The sequence below is a fragment of the Pyxicephalus adspersus genome, chromosome Z (genome assembly GCF_032062135.1).
Source record: "Pyxicephalus adspersus chromosome Z, UCB_Pads_2.0, whole genome shotgun sequence".
Classification (NCBI taxonomy): domain Eukaryota; kingdom Metazoa; phylum Chordata; class Amphibia; order Anura; family Pyxicephalidae; genus Pyxicephalus; species Pyxicephalus adspersus.
The window spans coordinates 27,429,200-27,449,219 of record NC_092871.1 but is presented as its reverse complement, the minus strand read 5'-3'; the positions used below and the strand labels follow the sequence as shown (position 1 = coordinate 27,449,219).

General features: G+C 35.5%; 1 protein-coding gene across 1 annotated transcript in view; it reads left to right on the top strand.

The window, feature by feature from the left end:
• The window catches only part of ARHGEF6 (Rac/Cdc42 guanine nucleotide exchange factor 6), a gene marked incomplete in the record, with an annotated part of 64,260 nt that overhangs the window by 33,215 nt on the left and 11,025 nt on the right, over positions 1–20,020 (top strand). The window contains 7 exon segments of the mRNA XM_072431839.1: positions 2,685–2,744; positions 7,801–7,947; positions 8,756–8,842; positions 10,356–10,434; positions 11,449–11,588; positions 12,280–12,435; positions 14,750–14,770. Of these exon segments, the coding sequence (XP_072287940.1) occupies positions 2,685–2,744; positions 7,801–7,947; positions 8,756–8,842; positions 10,356–10,434; positions 11,449–11,588; positions 12,280–12,435; positions 14,750–14,770 (690 nt within the window).

Here is a 20,020-nt window from a genome sequence, read left to right as displayed (position 1 = left end):
AGGTTGTGATCCATGGCACATTTTAGTATTTTTGGGGATTTTGGTTCTCCCTACTCGGCGCCATTTCTTTTTTTAAACAGTATTGAGCAGATTTTTTTTTTAATTCCCAACATTGTAAGGCAATGCAAAAGCCGCAAAGGTCAGGAACCAAATGAAGAATTCTAAAATGTGGCATACAAGGTAATAAATATCTAGGATGCCACTGCAGTTTTTTAGGTGGGAATTGGAACCACTGTGCCAAAGTTAGCCTTTTCTGATGTTTTCAGGCCACTTAGATTCAAACCTGCAATGGAAAATGGCAGTTGATGTAAGAATGTGTTAGGGTACAAAGAGAATTAAAAGTAGAACTCCAGCCAAAATGTTAAATTTTGTTCTTATCATTATCTATATTATTGTTGAGAAGATAATAATATTCACATTAAACTGGACTTGTTTTGGAATGTTTCAGCGTTATAGAATAAGTCCAGTTCTTTCTCAATAGATCCTATGATCCGACCTCCTACTAGCCTACCTGGCATAGATAAATGAAAATCATCACCAATGTTGGGGAGATTTCTTCTTATGTCCTGTTAAAAAAGTAGAGTATAAAAATCTTAGAATTTCTGTCTTGGTCCCACTGCTGCCTGCTTTCCTATTGATAGTAGTTTTTTCACTGTCCCAACCTAATTGGTAACAAGAATGATAAATCTGGAGTGTATTTTTGTTTTCCTACTTCAATAAAACCCTGGCACGATGTAACACTTTGCTTGCATATCTCCAAGTTGTATGTAAAAGTTTCACAGGTATACATGTGCAAAAGCACTTGAAATCATTTGTGCACTTTTAGGTTTTCTGCTATTTATTCAATGGAAGAATAGTTTGTTCCCAAAATTCTCTATCACATAATTAAATCATAAATTAACTGTTTGTAGAAACCTGGCCGGTCTGCCACTTTTTTATCTGTCATTTTATGCAAAGTTCCCTAGATAATTTGCATAGTAATAAACACATTAGTGTGACGCCTTTTTAAGCTTTCTCTATCTCTGCAGTGCAGTGTGGGCTTGACACACATCCGCTAATGAAGGGTTCTACCCCTGGAAACCTGATTGCCACTGTGTAAAATTGGTATTTAGATACCAGTAGATGGAGTAGGTACAACTTAGTATAGCAGATGAAACATTACGAATAAGGCATTCTTGCAGAAAATAAGTCTGTAAATAAGATGTCATCAGGAAGGCAGAATAAAATGATATGTGTATTTGTACACTATACAAGTATTTCTAATCCTCCTATACCAGACTGCCACTATATTACATGCTTTGAATATTGTAAATTAGTTTTTCCGAAGGGTCACCCAAGCTAAGACTGTCATTTGTGGTTTATATTGTTGCTGTTCATCTAAAGCCAGATTTTATGAATTTAGATTAGAGTGGTTAGTTACCTGTTCCTTCTCCAATGGAGAGGTTCAGTCTCTGTATTTCTGGTGACCAGGGGCTGAAGTTGCAGCATATTACAACAAAGAAGAAGAAGCAGGAAATCTTTTAATAGAAACAATGACAACTTAACTTTAACAACTTTTAACTACCTGGGCAACTTATTTAACCCAGGAATTTCTTCAAACTCCATGGTATTCTACAGCAGTGGTCCCCAACCTTTTGGAGCTCGCGGACCACTAAATGCACATGCTCCGGACCACACATGTGCAAGGAGCTGTGTGTCACTCAAAGGGGAAGAAACTTCCTCCAGAGTGACGTCATGATGGCAGAACCTGCCAACTCTCCCATCAAGGGTCTGACAACCCGCCCACCGCCCCGAGCCTGTGATGAATACGGGAGACATTGTCCGCGGCGCTGGCCCCCCCCCAGGGGGACACGGGGACAAGAAGTGAATTAAAAATCTTTTCAGAATCACTTTCTGCTCATCCTCAAATTAATGCCTGAATTTGAGTTTTTGAAAAGCAGATGTTGTAACTAGTGTTGGTTGAATATCTCAATATGCGTTTAGACAACTATTTGATCGAATAGTGAGAAATTGTCCGGGTGATCAAATGCCAAATTCGAACACCATTGAAGTCAATGGTGCAAGAATTCAGGGTTTTTTTAGGGTCTTTTAAGGGCTCTTGCAATCTAATTGCTCTTGCAGCCCTTTACTAGTTGTATGTGTTCTTGGATAGAGTTTCTCCATCCAAAAACCCATAGTACAGCGCTGCAACAGCAATTTTTACCGTCGAATACCGTGTTTTTCGGGTCAGGTCTATCCGAATTCAAACAGCCATATTCGGGTCAAATATAGGGACAACCCGAATTCTAACACCACCACTAGTTGTAACAAGAGAGTTAGCCTATATTTAGTAGAATGCAAATGAAAAAATGCAAGCACTCAAAATTCAAGGTGGCTGGGAGCAGAGATAAGAAATATGCCAAAAGGAAAAAGAGATTTGATCTTTAGAATCATTAATATAAGTAAGAAAAGTTATTCAATACAATACAGAATTCTAAATAGAATAAAAAAAGACCTACAAGGCAACTCCTATTCACACAACATTTACACAATGATGCTGCTGGACATACCCCAAGTAAGTCACTCAAAGGCAAATGTTGTTTATCATAGTAACTGAGTATTGGTTCTACGACATTACAAATGTGTTTCATTTTTTAACATTTTGAAACAATTTGATAACATTATAATATTGCTTTCCTTTTTAGGAAGCTCATCCAGATCATAAAGAAGTACTCAGAGTCACAGGATCCTTCAAGACTCTTGTGGTAGGTTGCTTGGTTGGATGTACTTGAATACCTTTTGAATACTTTTGAATAGTAACGTTAAGAAAGTTTTGTAATTTTATTGGAGGGATTTTTGGTTTTATTTTAGGCCTTCACCATAACTACTTTGACTGAACCGTCATTATGCTTTTCATGAATGGTTTTTATTGAGAATCCAGATAGTTAACATTATGTTTTAAACATTTTTTATGTTTTAAATGTAGGTGAACTCTGGATGTAGAATGTGTAAAGATAGTACCCATTTAGAACAGTGTTTCTCAACCCGGGTTCCTCCAGAGGTTGTTAGGGGTTCTTTCAGCAATGAGCAATTTGTGACTCCCAGGTCAGTTTAATTGACACTATGATCTTCCATAAGGGTGACATTCTTCCCTTTTGCACTAATGTACGAAGAATTCTTTCCAATGGCCACCAAACCAGCTTTGGACATAAGGGGTTCCATGAAGAACTGAAAGTTTTTTCATGGGTTCCCCCATGTTATAAACAGGGTCATCACAGGTCTGAATGGGGTGCAGGTGGCTATATAAGGAACACTATGTGTAATTGACCAACTTCCTATTGATTTATGATCTACTCATGGTTTTCAACCCAACATAGCTTATATCTGAAGCCATGAGAAGAGTGGCTCTCCACCCCATTGCCAAGTTCTTTCAAACCTAAAGGACCCAATTGTACACCTCTTCATTACTTAGTTTTTATTAACTGTACAGCCAATATTATAAGTCTTTGGTTTTCTTTTTTTGTATAATTTTAAACCAAATCAGTTGATTTTAGCTGTTGTGTAATAGTTGGCTTCTAGAATGGTGAAATGGAACAAAACTCACGTGACTTAAAAAAAATCACCAACTGTAGAAAATAATCTTGGGCTGTTTGACTCATTCGATAATGGAGCTGACATTACTGGTTGATTTATTTGGTATATTTTTATATATACTCATATACATTGCGGGCTGGAAAATAGATAATCCAGCATGGAAGTTGCATTGTGCATGACGTTCTACTATGTTTCTAGTTACATATGCAACTTGTGTGGGAGGAGTTTCCTTCCTCTACCCCATACCCTAAGACTTCAATGTACGATTAACCCTTAAAATCAAAGTACTTTTATGTATGCTTCTGAAGGTTAAGTCATTGTGGAAAGATGTAACATCTGTAGATTTATGAGATTGATTTTTGTTTGCTTTTTTAGTGTCTTTACAGAAACCTTTTTTTTTATTTATTAAGGTGTTGTGGTATATAATTATGTTAGTATTGCATAATAAAGTTTCTGGCTTCCTATATTCAGCCTTGGGTATCTTTTAAATCCAGACCTTAATAAAATCTTTTACAAACATCAAGCATAGTTGATGGTTTTGTAGTACACATTTGAAATTCCTGAAAAGGGGATATTTCAGCTATGGTCTGACTAATATTTTATGACGGTGGTCTATTCTACACATTTTCCACCTACAAATGCATATAAGCGTTGAGTGGACTTATCCTTAAACACACAATATGTATGCATATGTAACAGTTCTGACATACCCATTTTATACAGTTCTTGGGACAATAAAGCGTAATAATATTCAAGCAATTAAGTAAAATGTAAACAATTACAAATTTGTAATCCAAAGTTTCTTTTATATTACTATTTTTTCGATGTAAACTTGAAGAGTATTTTACTAAGTAATGTTCTAATATCAAATAAAAATGTACCAAATAATTTATAAAAGGAATTTCACTTCATTCAGAAATACTGTTTAAAAGTACAAGCAGAAAGAAGCTTTTTGATCTCTGAACCGTGTCATTTGTTGCTTTTTTAAACATAAATTGCATCTTTTCTGAAGTGTCCGACATAAACCTTCTAAGCAATTGTTAAGAAATCACTCCAGTTATCGGCACGTATAGCGTAGCTTTCATAGATACTCTACAATAAATTTTAGGTAACGTAAGCCCAGGCACAGCAGAACATAACTAGACTTTCATTGGAATATCGTCAATTCACCAAGATGTAGGGAGTATTTTATCTGCATTTTTTATTTATTTAATGCATAAATCTGCATTTTTTACTTCTCCATCAAAATTGTCCCAACATTTGACTGCTCTTTTCAATATAGACACCTCATTATACCCAAAAATGTATGATAACTAGATGCTAGTGCTATTTAAAGAAGTGCTAACCCTTGCAATTATTTTAGTGAAGCTTTTATATGTGTATACCATAGTTCAATCTAACTTTGGGTGATTGAGTGTTTAAAGACTGCAGTCTGCATGCACATAAAACTGAAAAAAAAACTTTCATTTATCCCCCTCTTTTTTTTAGTGAAACAAGAGGCATTTCTTGAATTCTTAAAATAAACTATATTCACGTTGGATGTATTCATTTAACAGCCAGACTGGCACTGAATGGGGTTGCCCCTTCTTTCTAAAAGCTTCAATTTCCCCCTGAGGTTGGGTTTTCTAGTGTTACAAAGAAACCACAGCAGCTCTTCGGTTGCCGCCTATGATCACATTCGGAGGAATGATTATTTCTCAGAACACAAAACACTGGAAAATGTGATGCTGAACATAAGCAGTTTAGCAACAAACGGTTGCATTTTCAAGATCTTCCCCTTTCTGTTGGAAGTGTTGTTGGTGTAGGTTTTTCTATAGGCAAAACAAAATGAATTAGTACCAGTAATCAAGCATGATATATTTGCATTACTCATTAAGATTTGATCTGCCACTGGAAAAAGATTATTACTCAGGGTACAATGAATGAGCAGCATGCTACCTGAGCCTGAAGCATTTGACTGCTACTTGTACTCCATTCACTTGCCTTTATTATTATTATCATTAATATTATTTTTATTATTATACAGTATTACAGGAGCTCGCAATCAAATGTCCCTACCACAGTCATATGTCTTTAATACTGTGTAAGGTCAATTTTGGGGGGAAGCCAATAACCCTAACTGCATGTTTTTGGAATGTGAGAGAAAACTCATGCCAACACCTTCGAACCTAGTACCACAAGGGCCAGAGTGTTAAAATCTGAACCAACCATGCTGCCCACGCTTTATGGCACACATTTATTTGCATAGATCATATTTTCTTTGTGGAGCTCCCTGTCACGAATAACAGGGAGGGGAGGGAAACAGAAAGTTTATACTCAGGACTAGGCCTCCAATGGCTAGGGAAGGGGAATGGTCACCACTTGCAGACACCCTAACCTAGCCCTATCTCCTAATAGTATGAATATCCCCTGATGGTGGGAATACTCATACACAGGAACCTAGGCCCTAATGGCCCTGCATAGCCCTAGGAGTAGTGACTGGCTTGAGACTACTGGTTCCTTCCCTTATGAACAAACCAGTGTCTCCCTGAGGCCTAGTAAACAACAAAAGAACAACGAAACCAAAAAAAAAACAAAACACCAAAAGGAATTCAACTTGTCTTAATAGCAGATAAAGAAGCAGGAACTCTGGATAGGACAACACACCAACTCTTCACATCCAAGCAGTGAATATCAACCGCATCTCATGAAGTGTGAGGCCAGACTAAATGGAGGAGCAGTAATGACCACCAGCTGCAGCTGATACAAGGGGAGTGGTCATTACAAACAACAACACAGACACAAGTAAAAAGAGACTGTCAGATAAGCTCACATGCAGCTTGTCTCACAGATCTTCTAACTTCAGTCACGGAAGGGACTGTGACACTCCCTCTATCTTCTCCTGCCCTTCTTTTCCATTGTATCACTGCTTAGGACAAAAGTTAGCAGAAAGAAGCCAACTGACAGGTATAAAGATGAGTTAAATTGACAGAGAAAACCCATACAACACAACATTTAGATGTGGCAACCATGCAATGTGGAAAATCTGCAATCTTTATTTAGTAATCCATATATTTTTGTTTTACCCATAATCTAACGATTCTTCAGCAGATTTTGTACCCTACAGTAGGCATGGATAATAAAACAATTACTGTCCCTCAAAGGCATTCACAATACAATGTCCCTACCACAATTATATGTAATTAGCATAGTCTAAGGTGAATTTTGGGGGAAGCCAATTAACCTAACTGCATGTTTTTGGAATGTGGAAGGAAACCGGAGTACCCAGAGGAAACCCATGCAAACTCCATATACAAAGTGTCCTGATTCGCACCTGTGATCTAACCTGTGATCCACAGTGCTGCCTAATAAATAAACCATCCAAAGGTATGATTTTTGAAAGACTTCAAGCAACTTATTAAATAGGCTTACTTATTGAGTAATGGGTTCATATGCTTGTAATAAAGTTGGTATAATTGTCTTACTGGAGATATACATGAAATGTCCTACATTCAGTAGCATTGCCAGGGGTAGTGATGATTTCTAGAGAGCATGACATATAGTGATTGATGATTTAAAGCCATTATCTTTTGAAAATTAGCCCTCATTGCCTAGTGTTCTAGTGCATTTCCTCCAGCAATTACCATTTGTGATCAACATGTCTTTTTTTCTGAGAATACAATTATCCCCTTAATAGCCACCTAAAGTGGTACTTTACAGTATGATAGCATTAAAAGAAACACTCTCCGTAATTAATATCTAGTTTTTACATAGGTGTTCTTGATGCCACTGATGTCTTCTGTGTAAATGATGGAGTAGCTACATATAATTGTCAGTATTTACTGCCTTGACTGTGCCATTTCAACCTCGGAAGTCTTGCCAGACTTTAGAAATCTGGAGACCTGTGTAGCTATTATTATTATTATTATTATATATTATTATTAAGATGACTAAACCAAAAATGTAATCAAAGTATCATCTTAGTTTGTGGTTGTTTCATAAGGTATAGTATATGTATCTACAAATACATTAGGAATTACAAAATAGCACTAGCTTGGGTTTTGGAGTTGCTCCTCCACTGTGGTTCCTGGTACTACATTTTTAATCCTTGGGCATTTATTTAGTATGTCTTCTGGGTCATGGAATATATCTAAAGCAGATCCGTTATAGTAAATATAAGATCGTGGTGATCACCATTTCATTTATACTAGTTGATAAATGATGCATTTGTCTGCATGTGTATTCTAGGCACAATGTCAGGACCTGCGCAAGAGGAAGCAGCTGGAGTTACAGATACTTTCAGAATCCATCCAAGGTTGGGAAGGAGAAGATATTAAAACTCTTGGAAACGTTGTATTTATGTCTCAAGTTATAGTACAGTGTGCTGCAAATGAGGTAGGTGATACTAAACTACTATTCTCACTTACCTTTAGTCAATTGATATCTGCTTCACGTGTTTAATATATGATGTGTGGATGTGACCTCATCCTTTGCCTTGCACAAGACCAACCTGCCATCTCAATAGGGATATCTATGTGTCTTGCTTGGTCCTACAGTGCAACATATACTGTGTGACTGGGCTCTGATTCCTGAATTGAAAAACATCAGTTATCGTTTCGAGATTTGTCCTTTGGACCCCTAAAATGATATACCACAGGGGACATTACACTGATATTTCTGTTTTTCAGACATCTAAAGTGTAGTTTCTTATAAATAATATGTAATACATTAAAAGAATACAAAGCATTTGTTTAGGACTAAAGAATATTTTGTAATTATTATTTTTTATCCAGGTAGCATAAAATATTGCACATGAATATTCATGTTTTCCACTTGCAGCTTGCAGGCAGTGCAATAAATTTGTTCTCTGCCACTTTACTAAGTCACGTATGGCTTTGCTGTGAGTGGTGCGTGGTATAGGGTCCTTTTTTTTAAACATACACACATAGGTCAGGGAAAAAGATCTATCATATATGATAATCAGAAAAGGCACAAAACTGCTTTCTCTAATGGTGGGTACATACAAAGCCCAGTGGATAGTCAGATACTTCGTATTACAAAAAGTAAGTTTTTTTTTTTAAATAGAGTGCTCTGAATTTATCTTAGCTGCATTTGGTTTTGCTACTTTAAAAAAAAAAAAAAAAAGATTGTGTAGGACTTCTTTTTTTGCCAGACTTAATTTTCCCCTTTTCTATTCTAACAGGAAAAAGAAGAGAGGTATTTCATGCTGTTTCCAAGTGCACTTTTAATGCTGTCTGCTAGTCCTCGAATGAGTGGCTTCATTTATCAGGTATGCATTTTGGATTGCATTCACTAAACAGGTATACTAGGATAAATCTCAATATTCCAGATCCCCAAAGACAGAATGTCTGGATCTTATCTTCCCTGAGTAGCTCTAACACAGTAGCACGAGTATGTCAGCTTTATGTTCAAAAAATGAATATAAGTTTTTGGAAACAACAGTTTTTTTACACACTACTATTTTGTGCAAGCTATATCAGCTTTTATATATAGCTTTGTGAAATATGCAACTTTTTGTGTGAAAGGAGTGGCTAACAATCATGTTATAATATTCCTATAGTAAAATTGTTTTTTATATTTTTCTGTAGCCACTTAAAGTAGAACACTTACCTTTACTTTTTTAAGTCTATGATCTCTCCGCAATCCAAATCCAGTAGGTCCCAAGCTGTCCCAACTTCCTTCTTCTTTCCAGCACGAAGGGGACAGTGAGCGCCACCATCTCCTTCCTTTTTCTTCTGAAGTCTTCTCATGTCACCCGATTTTGCACTGGACAGGCACGAGACTGGATGATGTGTCTTCTTGAAAATGTCTTCCTGTGGCAGTATAGATGAAACGGGAGGGTTAACCCCCCCAAAAAATAATTTTTTCAGGGTGGAAGCCAACCCTTTTATCAGTGATTTTCAACCACTGTGCCGTGGGAGATCTTCAGGTGTACCGTGGGAAATTATCTAATTACCATTGTCGAGTGTCTTTGGTGTAGTGACTGGCAGAGTAATGTATTACTCTTCCCTGTCAGTGGGTGGCAGTAGGTAGTTTAATTGCCTTGTTTATTCTTAGAGACAAGAGAATCAGCTACAGAGTGTGGTTTTGTAACATCTTTGATTTGTGGCGTGCCGCAGGATTTTTTCAATGTAAAAAATGTGCTGTGGCTCAAAAAAGGTTGAAAAACACTGCTTTATATGATGGTAAAATGTGGTCATAGGGCCGCCTTAGGCACCATTGGCAGTATTAAAATTTGTCCTTAACCATTAATATTAATCATTTTAAATATAACTAAAAAAAAGTTGTATAAAGTAACCCTGGGTGTCAGGTTTATTGTATTTATTTCTCTTTTATTCATCTAATATTTAACTTTCCAATCACCAGGATGAGCTGTAGGGTTTAATTTCAAGATTTCTTCCATGGTAAATGGTTGGTAAAAGCTGCTGTATACACTATGAGTTTAACATCTGTTACGGACTTTAAAATCTTAGTATGCCCCTGTCTCAGTTGTTCGAGGGTAAATACCATTTTAAATGAAATTTTTCAACTCATTCAGCCTTTGAGACCTAGTTATAACTTTAAAATTGCTTTGTATCATTGGTACACTTCTCAAACACATATACATTATGCACATAGAGCTATGTATGACTCATAAATGATGGTGATGACCACGCACGTAACACATCATTTACAAAGAACATAGGAAAGTAAATATGAAAGCTTGCAAAACCTTAACCTTCAATTACAGTCAAAAAAATCAATGTATAATTTATATTTGTGTTTTTCTTTCTTTTTGTAAGGGGAAATTACCACTAACTGGAATGTCCGTAGTTAGGTTAGAGGAGAGTGATGGCATCAGTCACCCCTTTGAGATTTCAGGTAAGTTGTCTTTTTTTTTTTTTTTTCAGTTTTCCAGATCATGAATATCTTTTTAATCAAACTCTAATTTCATGAAGAATGCTTTTCAGAAGTGCAAGGATTTTAGAAGAATGTAACAAGCTGAACTAAAAAAATTATGCAATGTTATCTTTCTTCTGTGAACTTCTTTATTCTCTCAGTCCCTATGTAATAAAATTGTACAATGGCAGACATGTTTTAAGTTTCACTCGGGCTGGGAACTCCCTTTATGAATAGAGTTTTATAGCGCAAGCATAGGACTGGAATCATGTTATTTGAAGCCAAGAATCCTCCACAATGATAAATTCTTACAGAAAATGATTACCTAAAGATATTGCTTCTAAAGGTGGATGTACAAGATATTAAATCATTGGGTGTGCTTGCTTTTTACTCAACTTCTTCATTTTGGCTTCATTTTTTTTAATAAAAAATGGCACATCTACTGTGTGTTGTTCTTTTTCTGAGCCTTAATTTATTTTATTAATTTAGATTTTCATTTATTTTAATTATTTAGATATTAATTTATTTTAGAACCTGCTAAGGACTTCATGATTTTTATTATGGGCTGATGTATGTATGTATTGTATGTATTATTATGTAAAAACTTACAATTAGAGGGTTTACTTTCTTTTTCATGATGTATCTAAAACTTATATATCCTTACAAACATACTAATTTTTAGTTGTTTACATTGAAGGATAGAACCGATCCAAAATGAGAAGGAAGCTTATGAAAGCAGCATAAAGTCATACCTCTTTATTATGCATGCTTAATTTCAGGTCAGCAACTGATATTTATTGTTTCAATGTGACCCGCAAGCAACTAGTATTATGTGAATGTAAAAATACATATAATTCATATTCATTCATATCCAGGTTATAAATTGGTAAATTGTCCTTTTTATTTTCCTGAAATTCAGGAAAATCAAAGAATTTCAAGCTTTCAATTTCACTTTTTGTATGTGTGTCCTAGAATGATTTTTTTCTTGCAATGCAGGTCATATGATAGATCGTATTGTGGTCCATTGTAGCAGCAGTCAGGACTGTCAAGAGTGGTTAGATCATCTGTGCCGTCTAACTAAAAGTCCTGCTTCACATGCCTCTTTATGTAAAACACCATCATGGGGTTCCCAGTCTGTAAGTTAATTATTCTTTCCTTGTTAGTAATATTTGTGCATAAAAAATATTTAAGTAAACTTTTGCTTTATCTATGTAGAATAAATAAACAGTTTTACTTTCTTGCTGTACATACCAACAGCACCAATGTTGGTTAGCACTGACCACTGGAATGCTGAAATACTAAAATATAAATTGCCAACACAATTTTTATATTCTCATTAAGTTGGTGTGATTATAGTATAAGCATTAATTTTTCACACCTTTTCAAAATTTTGGGCAGTACGGTGGCTCAGAGGTAGCACTCTTGTCTTTGCAGCTCTATGTCCCAGGTTCGAATCTCGTCCAGGACCCTATCTGCATGGAGTTTGCAGGTTGTCTGCGTCGGTTTCCTCCGGGTACTTCGGTTTACTCCCACATCCCAAAAACATGCAGTAAAGTTAATTGGCTTCCCCTCAAAATTGACCATAGACTACAATATAGACATATGACTATGGTAGGGACATTAGATTGTGAGCTCCTTTGAGGGAAAGCTAGTGACACGACTATCAACTTTGTACTGCGCTGCGTAATATGGCTTGATACTATCTTACATATAAAATGTAGCACCCAAAACATCAAGATACATTTTTTAGCTTTTGTTTATTAAAAAGTAATTTGTGGGCATTCAAGACTTAGTTAACATTTTTTTTAATATGATACAAATTGTCAGGCTTCAGACAGAAGAAACCCACCTCCGTCCCACCACTCCTATTCATTACTTCCTCGTGGACCTCTGGAACCTGCCAAAATTTACAAAGCCTGGACCTTGAGTTGCCTGCGGCCGGCTCCACCTCTTCGACCATCAGCCGCCCTCAGCTATAAAGAGGTAGCCTTTCTATCTTAATGTTGTTATAGTCAAGTATTGGTATATTATTTATATTGTATACAGTAGATGTCACTATTGGAACAATTTGTCTTGTTCTCTTTTTGTTAGCTTGTGATATTTTCTCTGCTCTTTATTCTGTAACTGTACGAACATTTATCTATCTGATGATACATGACTAGTCTTTTTTCAGAGGCTGCTACATAATAAGAAATTTCCACAGGAATAGACACTTCTAATAATTTTTTAGGTACAAGCCATTTAAAACTGATACATTTTAGGTGAAACATGGCCGTTAGTTAGAATTATCTACTGGAATTCTGTCCCTTTTCCTCTTTCACTCATCCCTACCATCACTCTTACTTTTTCCAAGTTTACTAATTGCTAAAAAAGTCAGAGTAAAGTCCACGGTTCTTAACTGAATGCTGACTTTACATTAGGAACACTATGTATTTAAGAAAGATAGCATGATCAACAGGTAAATGGAATGTTCAGAAAGAAAAGGCCAGCAGTAGCAGCTACCATGTTTATCACCCGACAAAAAACAGACAATAGAGCCACAGGTGGAACCACACATGTTACAATATATAAAATTTGCCATGTGCCTCTACTATTATAGGTTTCCAAACTTGATAAACATTGGCTTTAGTCAGCCTCTTTCTTGTACAATGCAGAATTTCCCTAGAGAAAGGTAACAATTTTATTTGGCCTACAGACAAAAGATGGCTAGAAATTCCAGTGGAGAATGAAAGCAGTTGGCTTGTTGACCATATCAACAGCAATTGCCCTAATGATCTAATTTAAGTTTAATATGAACATGTGTTTCATAAAGCCAAAGATGTTTAAAAGGCCTTCATTTTTTATACTTGGAAATCATTTAAAATAAAGTAAAGGATAAATATGTCACTGGCTATATACAACTAAGAAAAACAAGCATGCATATTGTTTCTGCTTCTCATATAAAAAAACATTCAACATCAAACCTGTCTAAATGGCAAGCTTTAGACTTCCTGTCTGTGAATACAAGAAGCATCCTTGAGGTGTGAGTGGGTGCCAAACGTATTGGTTGAGGGGTCTTGCCTCGTAATGTGGTAAGCCAGCAGCCCTCAGCATTTTACACTAAAGGCAGCCCACATTGAATGATGTATCTTATATCAGTCCTTTACTCTTCAGATGTGGCAGCTATAAAACCAGCTCTCAGCCTTCTATCAGTAGATACTAAAAGGTTTTGCTATTGAGTTCTCTGTTTTTTTTTACTAAAGTAAACCCGTATTGAGCCCTTACTGGCCCTTTTAGGAAAGTCTTTGACTGGCTGTTTCTGTCTTACGTCCATTTAAAAGTTACAGAACCAGAACAAGGATTAGGAAGCTACAGATTAGGAAGCCAATGTGGAGCTATAATCCTGAGTCTACGAAATCTGACTTGGTGACTCGGAAAATATTGGAGCCACTAAATTCGAATGATAGCCATTTAGCTACCACTTTCAGTAGTATGGAAACATTGGCACCCTCCATATTTTCCCAATTTCAATGTGATATCTGATATAATGTAAAGGTATGTTACCCCATGCACTACAGTTTCTTTTCCACTTCCTGTTCTGGAGGGATCCTCAAATATTTTGTATGTGAAAAATAATTTCATTTTCCTACATGAAAGGTTTTACTACATTGGATACTTCATCTCTTGTTGGAGAATGTGCCCCATCATTTGTGAATGCATAGCTCTGTATAGCAAAATTAGTATTGTCCAGTAGCACATGGCTCCATCATGGGGCTGCCATGGCGCAGCCCAGTAGAGTTGACATGAACTTAGTGTACAGTTTTTTCCTGTCTTTACTCCAAATTAGGTGAGTTGTAAGAATCCAAGTTTAACACCTGAGGGCTTCTGGTTTCCATAGACATTGTATGAAACAGTATTCATTAGAGGAATCTCCATTTACACTAATATGATGCATTAACACACATTTTCGATGGTGGTCCAATCATTTTGAATGTATGTCAACAAAGCTCAGCACAAAGTTATTGCACTACTTTTGCCAATGTATGTGTTCTGCCAAGTGATTTATGATTACTGGAAATTTATATCTGTTTTACCAACAGAGGTTATAAATGAATGAAAGGTAAAAACCTGACAAGCTTTTGGACAACTTTCTCTGTTAACTTTACTTTAATTAGGATAATGTTTTTTGCAACCACACAATACATATCTGTATTAATAGCAGTTATTTAGTTGAGTGGTAAGGTAATGAGTTGTAAATTGTAATTTTGCCTGCTCTATCTTACATATATTCTTTTCTTTTTCTACCTATTTATTGTAGAGGATGTCTTATATCTTGAAGGTAAGGGTAGAACCTATTGTTACGTTGCAATATGGAAGCTTCATCCCTGCGCCTGTAGCATCCCTGCTTGTGTCTGTCCAATACTTGCAATTACTGCGTCTCCCTAAATGTATTTATAGAATTGAGAAATATATTAAAAAATTGTAAATTAAATATAAAAATAGAATTAAAAATATATTAAAATCTACAAGATAATATGAGGGGCTAAACTATATAACATAAAACTCATAGTATTTTCCTAAAAATGTGGTAGAAAAAGCCACAATACTGCACTAACTGGAGGCAGAACACAATTGTCCTTTGTCTTGTATTTTTAAAAAATATTATTACCTCTGAAAGAAATCTTATGCTTGTCTAAAACAAATATATTTATTAATGTGTTTATTTCAGAAGAAAAGGATAAGCAGAGGTCATTTAATGACTGATGTAACTAGTGCTTCCTTCTAATACAATCAAGTTAAAATATTAGCTCACTTACAGTAACCCTAAACTAAGCTGAAAATGTAACAGGTTGGAAAGGTAAGCTGGAGATAATTTTTTAAAAGCAAAGAAAATGGGAAAAAAAGACAATTTAAAGGAATAAAAATATGCACAAAATTGGGGTTGTTTTCCCCTCCTGTACAGCATTGCCATCCTATATACTGAAAGTGTCTAATTGACCCACCAGCGAATGGTAATGCTATAGAGCAGTGGGGGTTAACTTTGAAGATTATAAAAGGCCCTCAAATGAGGCTTCAATCAGCCCAAGCATCCTAAAATAACCACTAGCAATACTGGCCTCAATACTAACCCCTACGTTTTAAATTCACTGCATTGATGGTTGGTGGCAAATAAATTTAAATCTGCAGCATTGGTGGTAATGGCAATTTAAATATAAACCTGCAGCTTTGGGTGTCAGTGCTTTTTTACCTGATTTCACCCTCCAAAATTGCTCCATCTCTCCCAAAAAGATCCCAAAAAATCACCTGCTTATTAGTGAAGTCATTTCTCAGTGTCAGGTGCTGGAATACAGAAAGTATTCAGGTTTCATCTCCCAGCACACCATTTTCACTCAACAGTGCTAACATGTTCAATAGTGTATATATATATTTTTCTGTTATATATTTAAAGTATTAATAAAAAACTTTAACATGTCTCCATGTTAGCATGTTGCCCCTTTGCAGATTGGCTTTAATCAAGGCTTTACATAAACATAGTGGAAGGTTAATCCTGTACAGCTCCAGGGCCGTGGTGATGAAATCAATTAAAATACCTTTATTTATAAAGGTATTTTATTTACTTTGCTACATTATAAGGTCTTATTAAATTGAACTATATTATTGCCGAACGGCGCGCAGTTTGATTTTAATTTTTACATTTAGTTTCATGTTTTTTAAACTTTATGTTTAAAAATAAAACCTGACTAGTTGCTCCTAATAGAAACTCCACTTTTGTTTTGTTTTTTTCTCCCGTTTAAATAAATCAACCCCATAAGAATTTTGAATTTAGAAAGGTTTTATCTGATCTGCTTTTATCTACTTTATATGTAAGTATGTATTTTACCTGAGGAGACCGACTTAGGAAGTACCGTGTTTTTGGAGGTGAAATGATAGAAAACATAATTTTCCAAATTAAGTACAACAATTTTTTTTTTTGCATAAGCATCCTGGCTTCCGAAAGCATATGTAATCTTAAATGATTGAAATTACAAACATAAAAATTTCTACTTTTGTCATTTAAAACTGAGATCTTCGGAGATTTGCTCTTTAACTGGTTTTCCTTTTGTTTTTGTGTCGTTTTGTCCATTATAATCTGTAGTTTTTGGATTACACTCCTCCACAATCTGTTTATTTGTATTTTTTTTCACAAAAAATAGATTTTAGTTGTGTTAGTTAAGAAAAAACTTAAAACAAAGAAGAAATCTAAAGCTAAGGTTTACTAAGCTGAACTCCGTAATCTAACATATTTTAGGCACAATGACTCTTTGTCATTTTAAAGTTCTTTATGAATACTTTGAATCTGGACAGGGTTAGTATGTACATTTTGTGTTACACTGGAACTTTGAGTTCTGTTATGAACCTCATCCCCAAGGTCTGGGTTTCTGAATAAATAGGCCATGCCAGATTTCAGTCAAAATTTGCATACTGAGCATTTAGAGAAGCCACAGAGGTATACGATACTAGACTGGGAGTCTGGTAAATTAGATTAAACTAAACCGCAACAAATAGAACTAAGTAGGCAGCAATTCCTGACCTTTCTGGAACTGCTACTTGCTGGGATAAAATACTTTCCAAAGGAAGTCGAGTAAGTAGAAGCTAATCCGAACTAATCTGCCTATCCGCTCCAAATTAGGGAGTAATGAAGACAGGATTTACTGTTGGAAGTAGTTGGCCTTTGTCTATCAGTGACAAAAAGATTACGGGAGCATTTTCCAGTCTTATATCAGGTACACATTCATCTTATATATGCTTATTTACGCATTGCCACAGTTTTTTAAGGCTGGTTTAGAAAAAAAGAAAGTGATCTTGGAGCGAGGCGAACTTATTGCACCAAGAGTTGTTTTTTGCTTACAGACGTCGGCAATGGAAATGCCATTGGGACAGAATGGCATCCAAGGAACATTTTTAGAAGTGTTTAATGGCGGGTCTTATACTTTATGCAGGCTTTGTTTAATTTAAAATATAACATTTTAGGGAGTTTTTTTTTAAGGTTTTCTTGTGCAGTCCATACAAACGCAATTCATTTTGGAATTCTTTTGTCAGAAGCTTTAGATGGAAACTGTGTTAGTTGTAAGTCTGTAGCATCACTCTCAGTCAGTAGTTTATTTCCCATAGAACAGATATGCAGCATTGGAGTGAGAGGATAGCATTTTCCTTAGAAGTCCCCAAAAACATCTTCTTTCATTGACTGATGAGTCCACTTTCTATTATTGTGCAAATATTTCCCATGGATGATTTGTTCTGGATAATATATACATCACTTTTATTAAAAAAAACAAAAAAAAAAAACGCACCTTTTGTATTTCTTTGTCTGCGGGCTTCTAAAAATAAGACTGCTTTTTATGTGTGCATTATGTTGCATTAACACTGCTTTTTGTCAGTGTAAAAATCCTTTTCTTTGCTTTTAATGCATAATAAAATGCTGTCAGTACAAGCTTTGCATAAATTTTTATTTTGGAAAAGATAATTTATCCTTAAGCTAAGATGGGAAAATTAAATGTATTCCAATTGTACCGAGATGAGAACATCAATTTCTAATATATTGCCTTTCCTCCTTCAAATGAATATATTTTGTATTGCTGAATTTTAATTTGGGGTTACGATAGAATTAGCATGATAACATATTTGTGTCCGAATGTTCCTGTCAGTGTTGCTGTTACTTGGTCCAGTTTTGAAGCCTTTTATTAAAACATTGCAAACCTAATTTACTTTTTAATTACATTTATGGTAACTTTTTTTTACTTTTACTGCTCTGGTGCAATGCAATTTGACCTTGACGTTAAAAATGTAGATTTTAAGAAATTAACTTACATTTTAATACAAACCTATTTGGGAGAGTGGAAACCTAAATTTATTCATATTCCTAGTCAAATAGTTTGAACAACACCTTGGGAACATTGAGAACTTGTTTGGATTGTTATTCAAATCTTTATTACCTGTAGTCCAGAGCTTGGGTCTTTGCTGGTATTTATCCCTATGTTATGATGGGTTGTCTCATAGGCCAACAGTTGTCACAAAATTAGGTTCCTTCCCCAAGGGTCCTGGTGTATATCATCATCCTACACATCACTTAGCCAGTGTTATTTCACTTTTTTCTATTCTTCCTAAATCTTTGGAGTATTTCTGTTTTGTACTAACTCGGTTTTCATTGGATTTTGAGAACTTTTTCTCGCTTATACCTACATAGGAACCAAAATCCTCCTTTACCTGTCTTTTCAGTGGTTGCCCAGACACAACCTAATGTACCACATATCCATTCAATAAATACCACTTCTTATCAATACTGCGCTATTTAATGCTCTTTTTCTTTTTACTCAATTCTGCAGCACAAATTAATTATTATCTTTGATTTCTCCATCGTGTGAACACATGGCATTTTTGGTGCATGCTTTCCATCCCTGCTGCTTTAAAGTGTCAATCCACACAAAACTCAGTTTTGTCTCTACTGCTTCTTTTATCTCCTAGGTTCACAAACAAATGTATAAAGAATGCATTCTGTCGTGTGCCCCTTTATGGTAATCATGGTACTGTGCCGGTACGAGCCAAGATGCTCACTTCACATTTTCATCTTCAACTGCTTTAATCTACCCTCAGGCTGTACAAGATCTGCTTCTGTGTATGGGGGAATACATGACACTCCTCAACCTCTTCACAATACTGCTCTTCGTGCCTGAGCAGGTAACTGCCAGGCCTAAGTATTGTCACATGAGTACAGGAGTAATGTCTATAGTCCCTTGTAAGTTTTAACTTAAATGCACCAAAATATACATATTAATCTCTGACATTTTAGCACCTGATGTTTGAAAAAAGGGAAGGTGGAGTAAGTATATGTTTTTTATGGTCCCTTCCCTAAAGTTAGCCTGATGTGAGCAAAACTAAATGCTTACTTTCTACCTGAAAAAGGAGGACATCAACCTCAGACTCTATATATAGTAACTTGGATTGATTTTGTTTCCCTAAAATGTAGTTATACCCAAACCTTTATTTGTTTTTTTGTTTTGGATAGAATAGGGAAAGGATAGAACCCCTGTCGGTTTACTGCTGTCCAGGGATCTATTTAAGTCAATAATTTTCTTTGGACAACCTTTTATCAGGCAGCAGGGAAACATCTTACAAAGATTTTAACATTTTTCTACTTAACATATTAATGACTGTGTGTAATGCTGTTAGCAAGATTTTTCCTAATTTTCCTGTCCAGGATACAACTTTTTTTTACTAAACAAGAAGTTCAAAAATCTCTTTAATGGATACTTGGATTAAAGTATTAAAGTACCACCCAACACAAGTTATGTATCCATCCTGTATTAATGAAATATGTTAGATGATGTAAAACTCATATTAAGCTCTGCACACAGTTGGACCAAGACAGACAGGTGGATAGAGATACTCATAACAAAGTCTAAAGCCAATAATTTGTATCAATAGATCTGTACCTTATTAGAATCATCACCATCAGTCCATCTTGGTGCAAATGGATTTAAAGCTTGGTCAGGGCTTCAAATGGTCTTCAATTTCTATACAGAGAATTAAATTAAAGGGGTTTCTGTCCGAG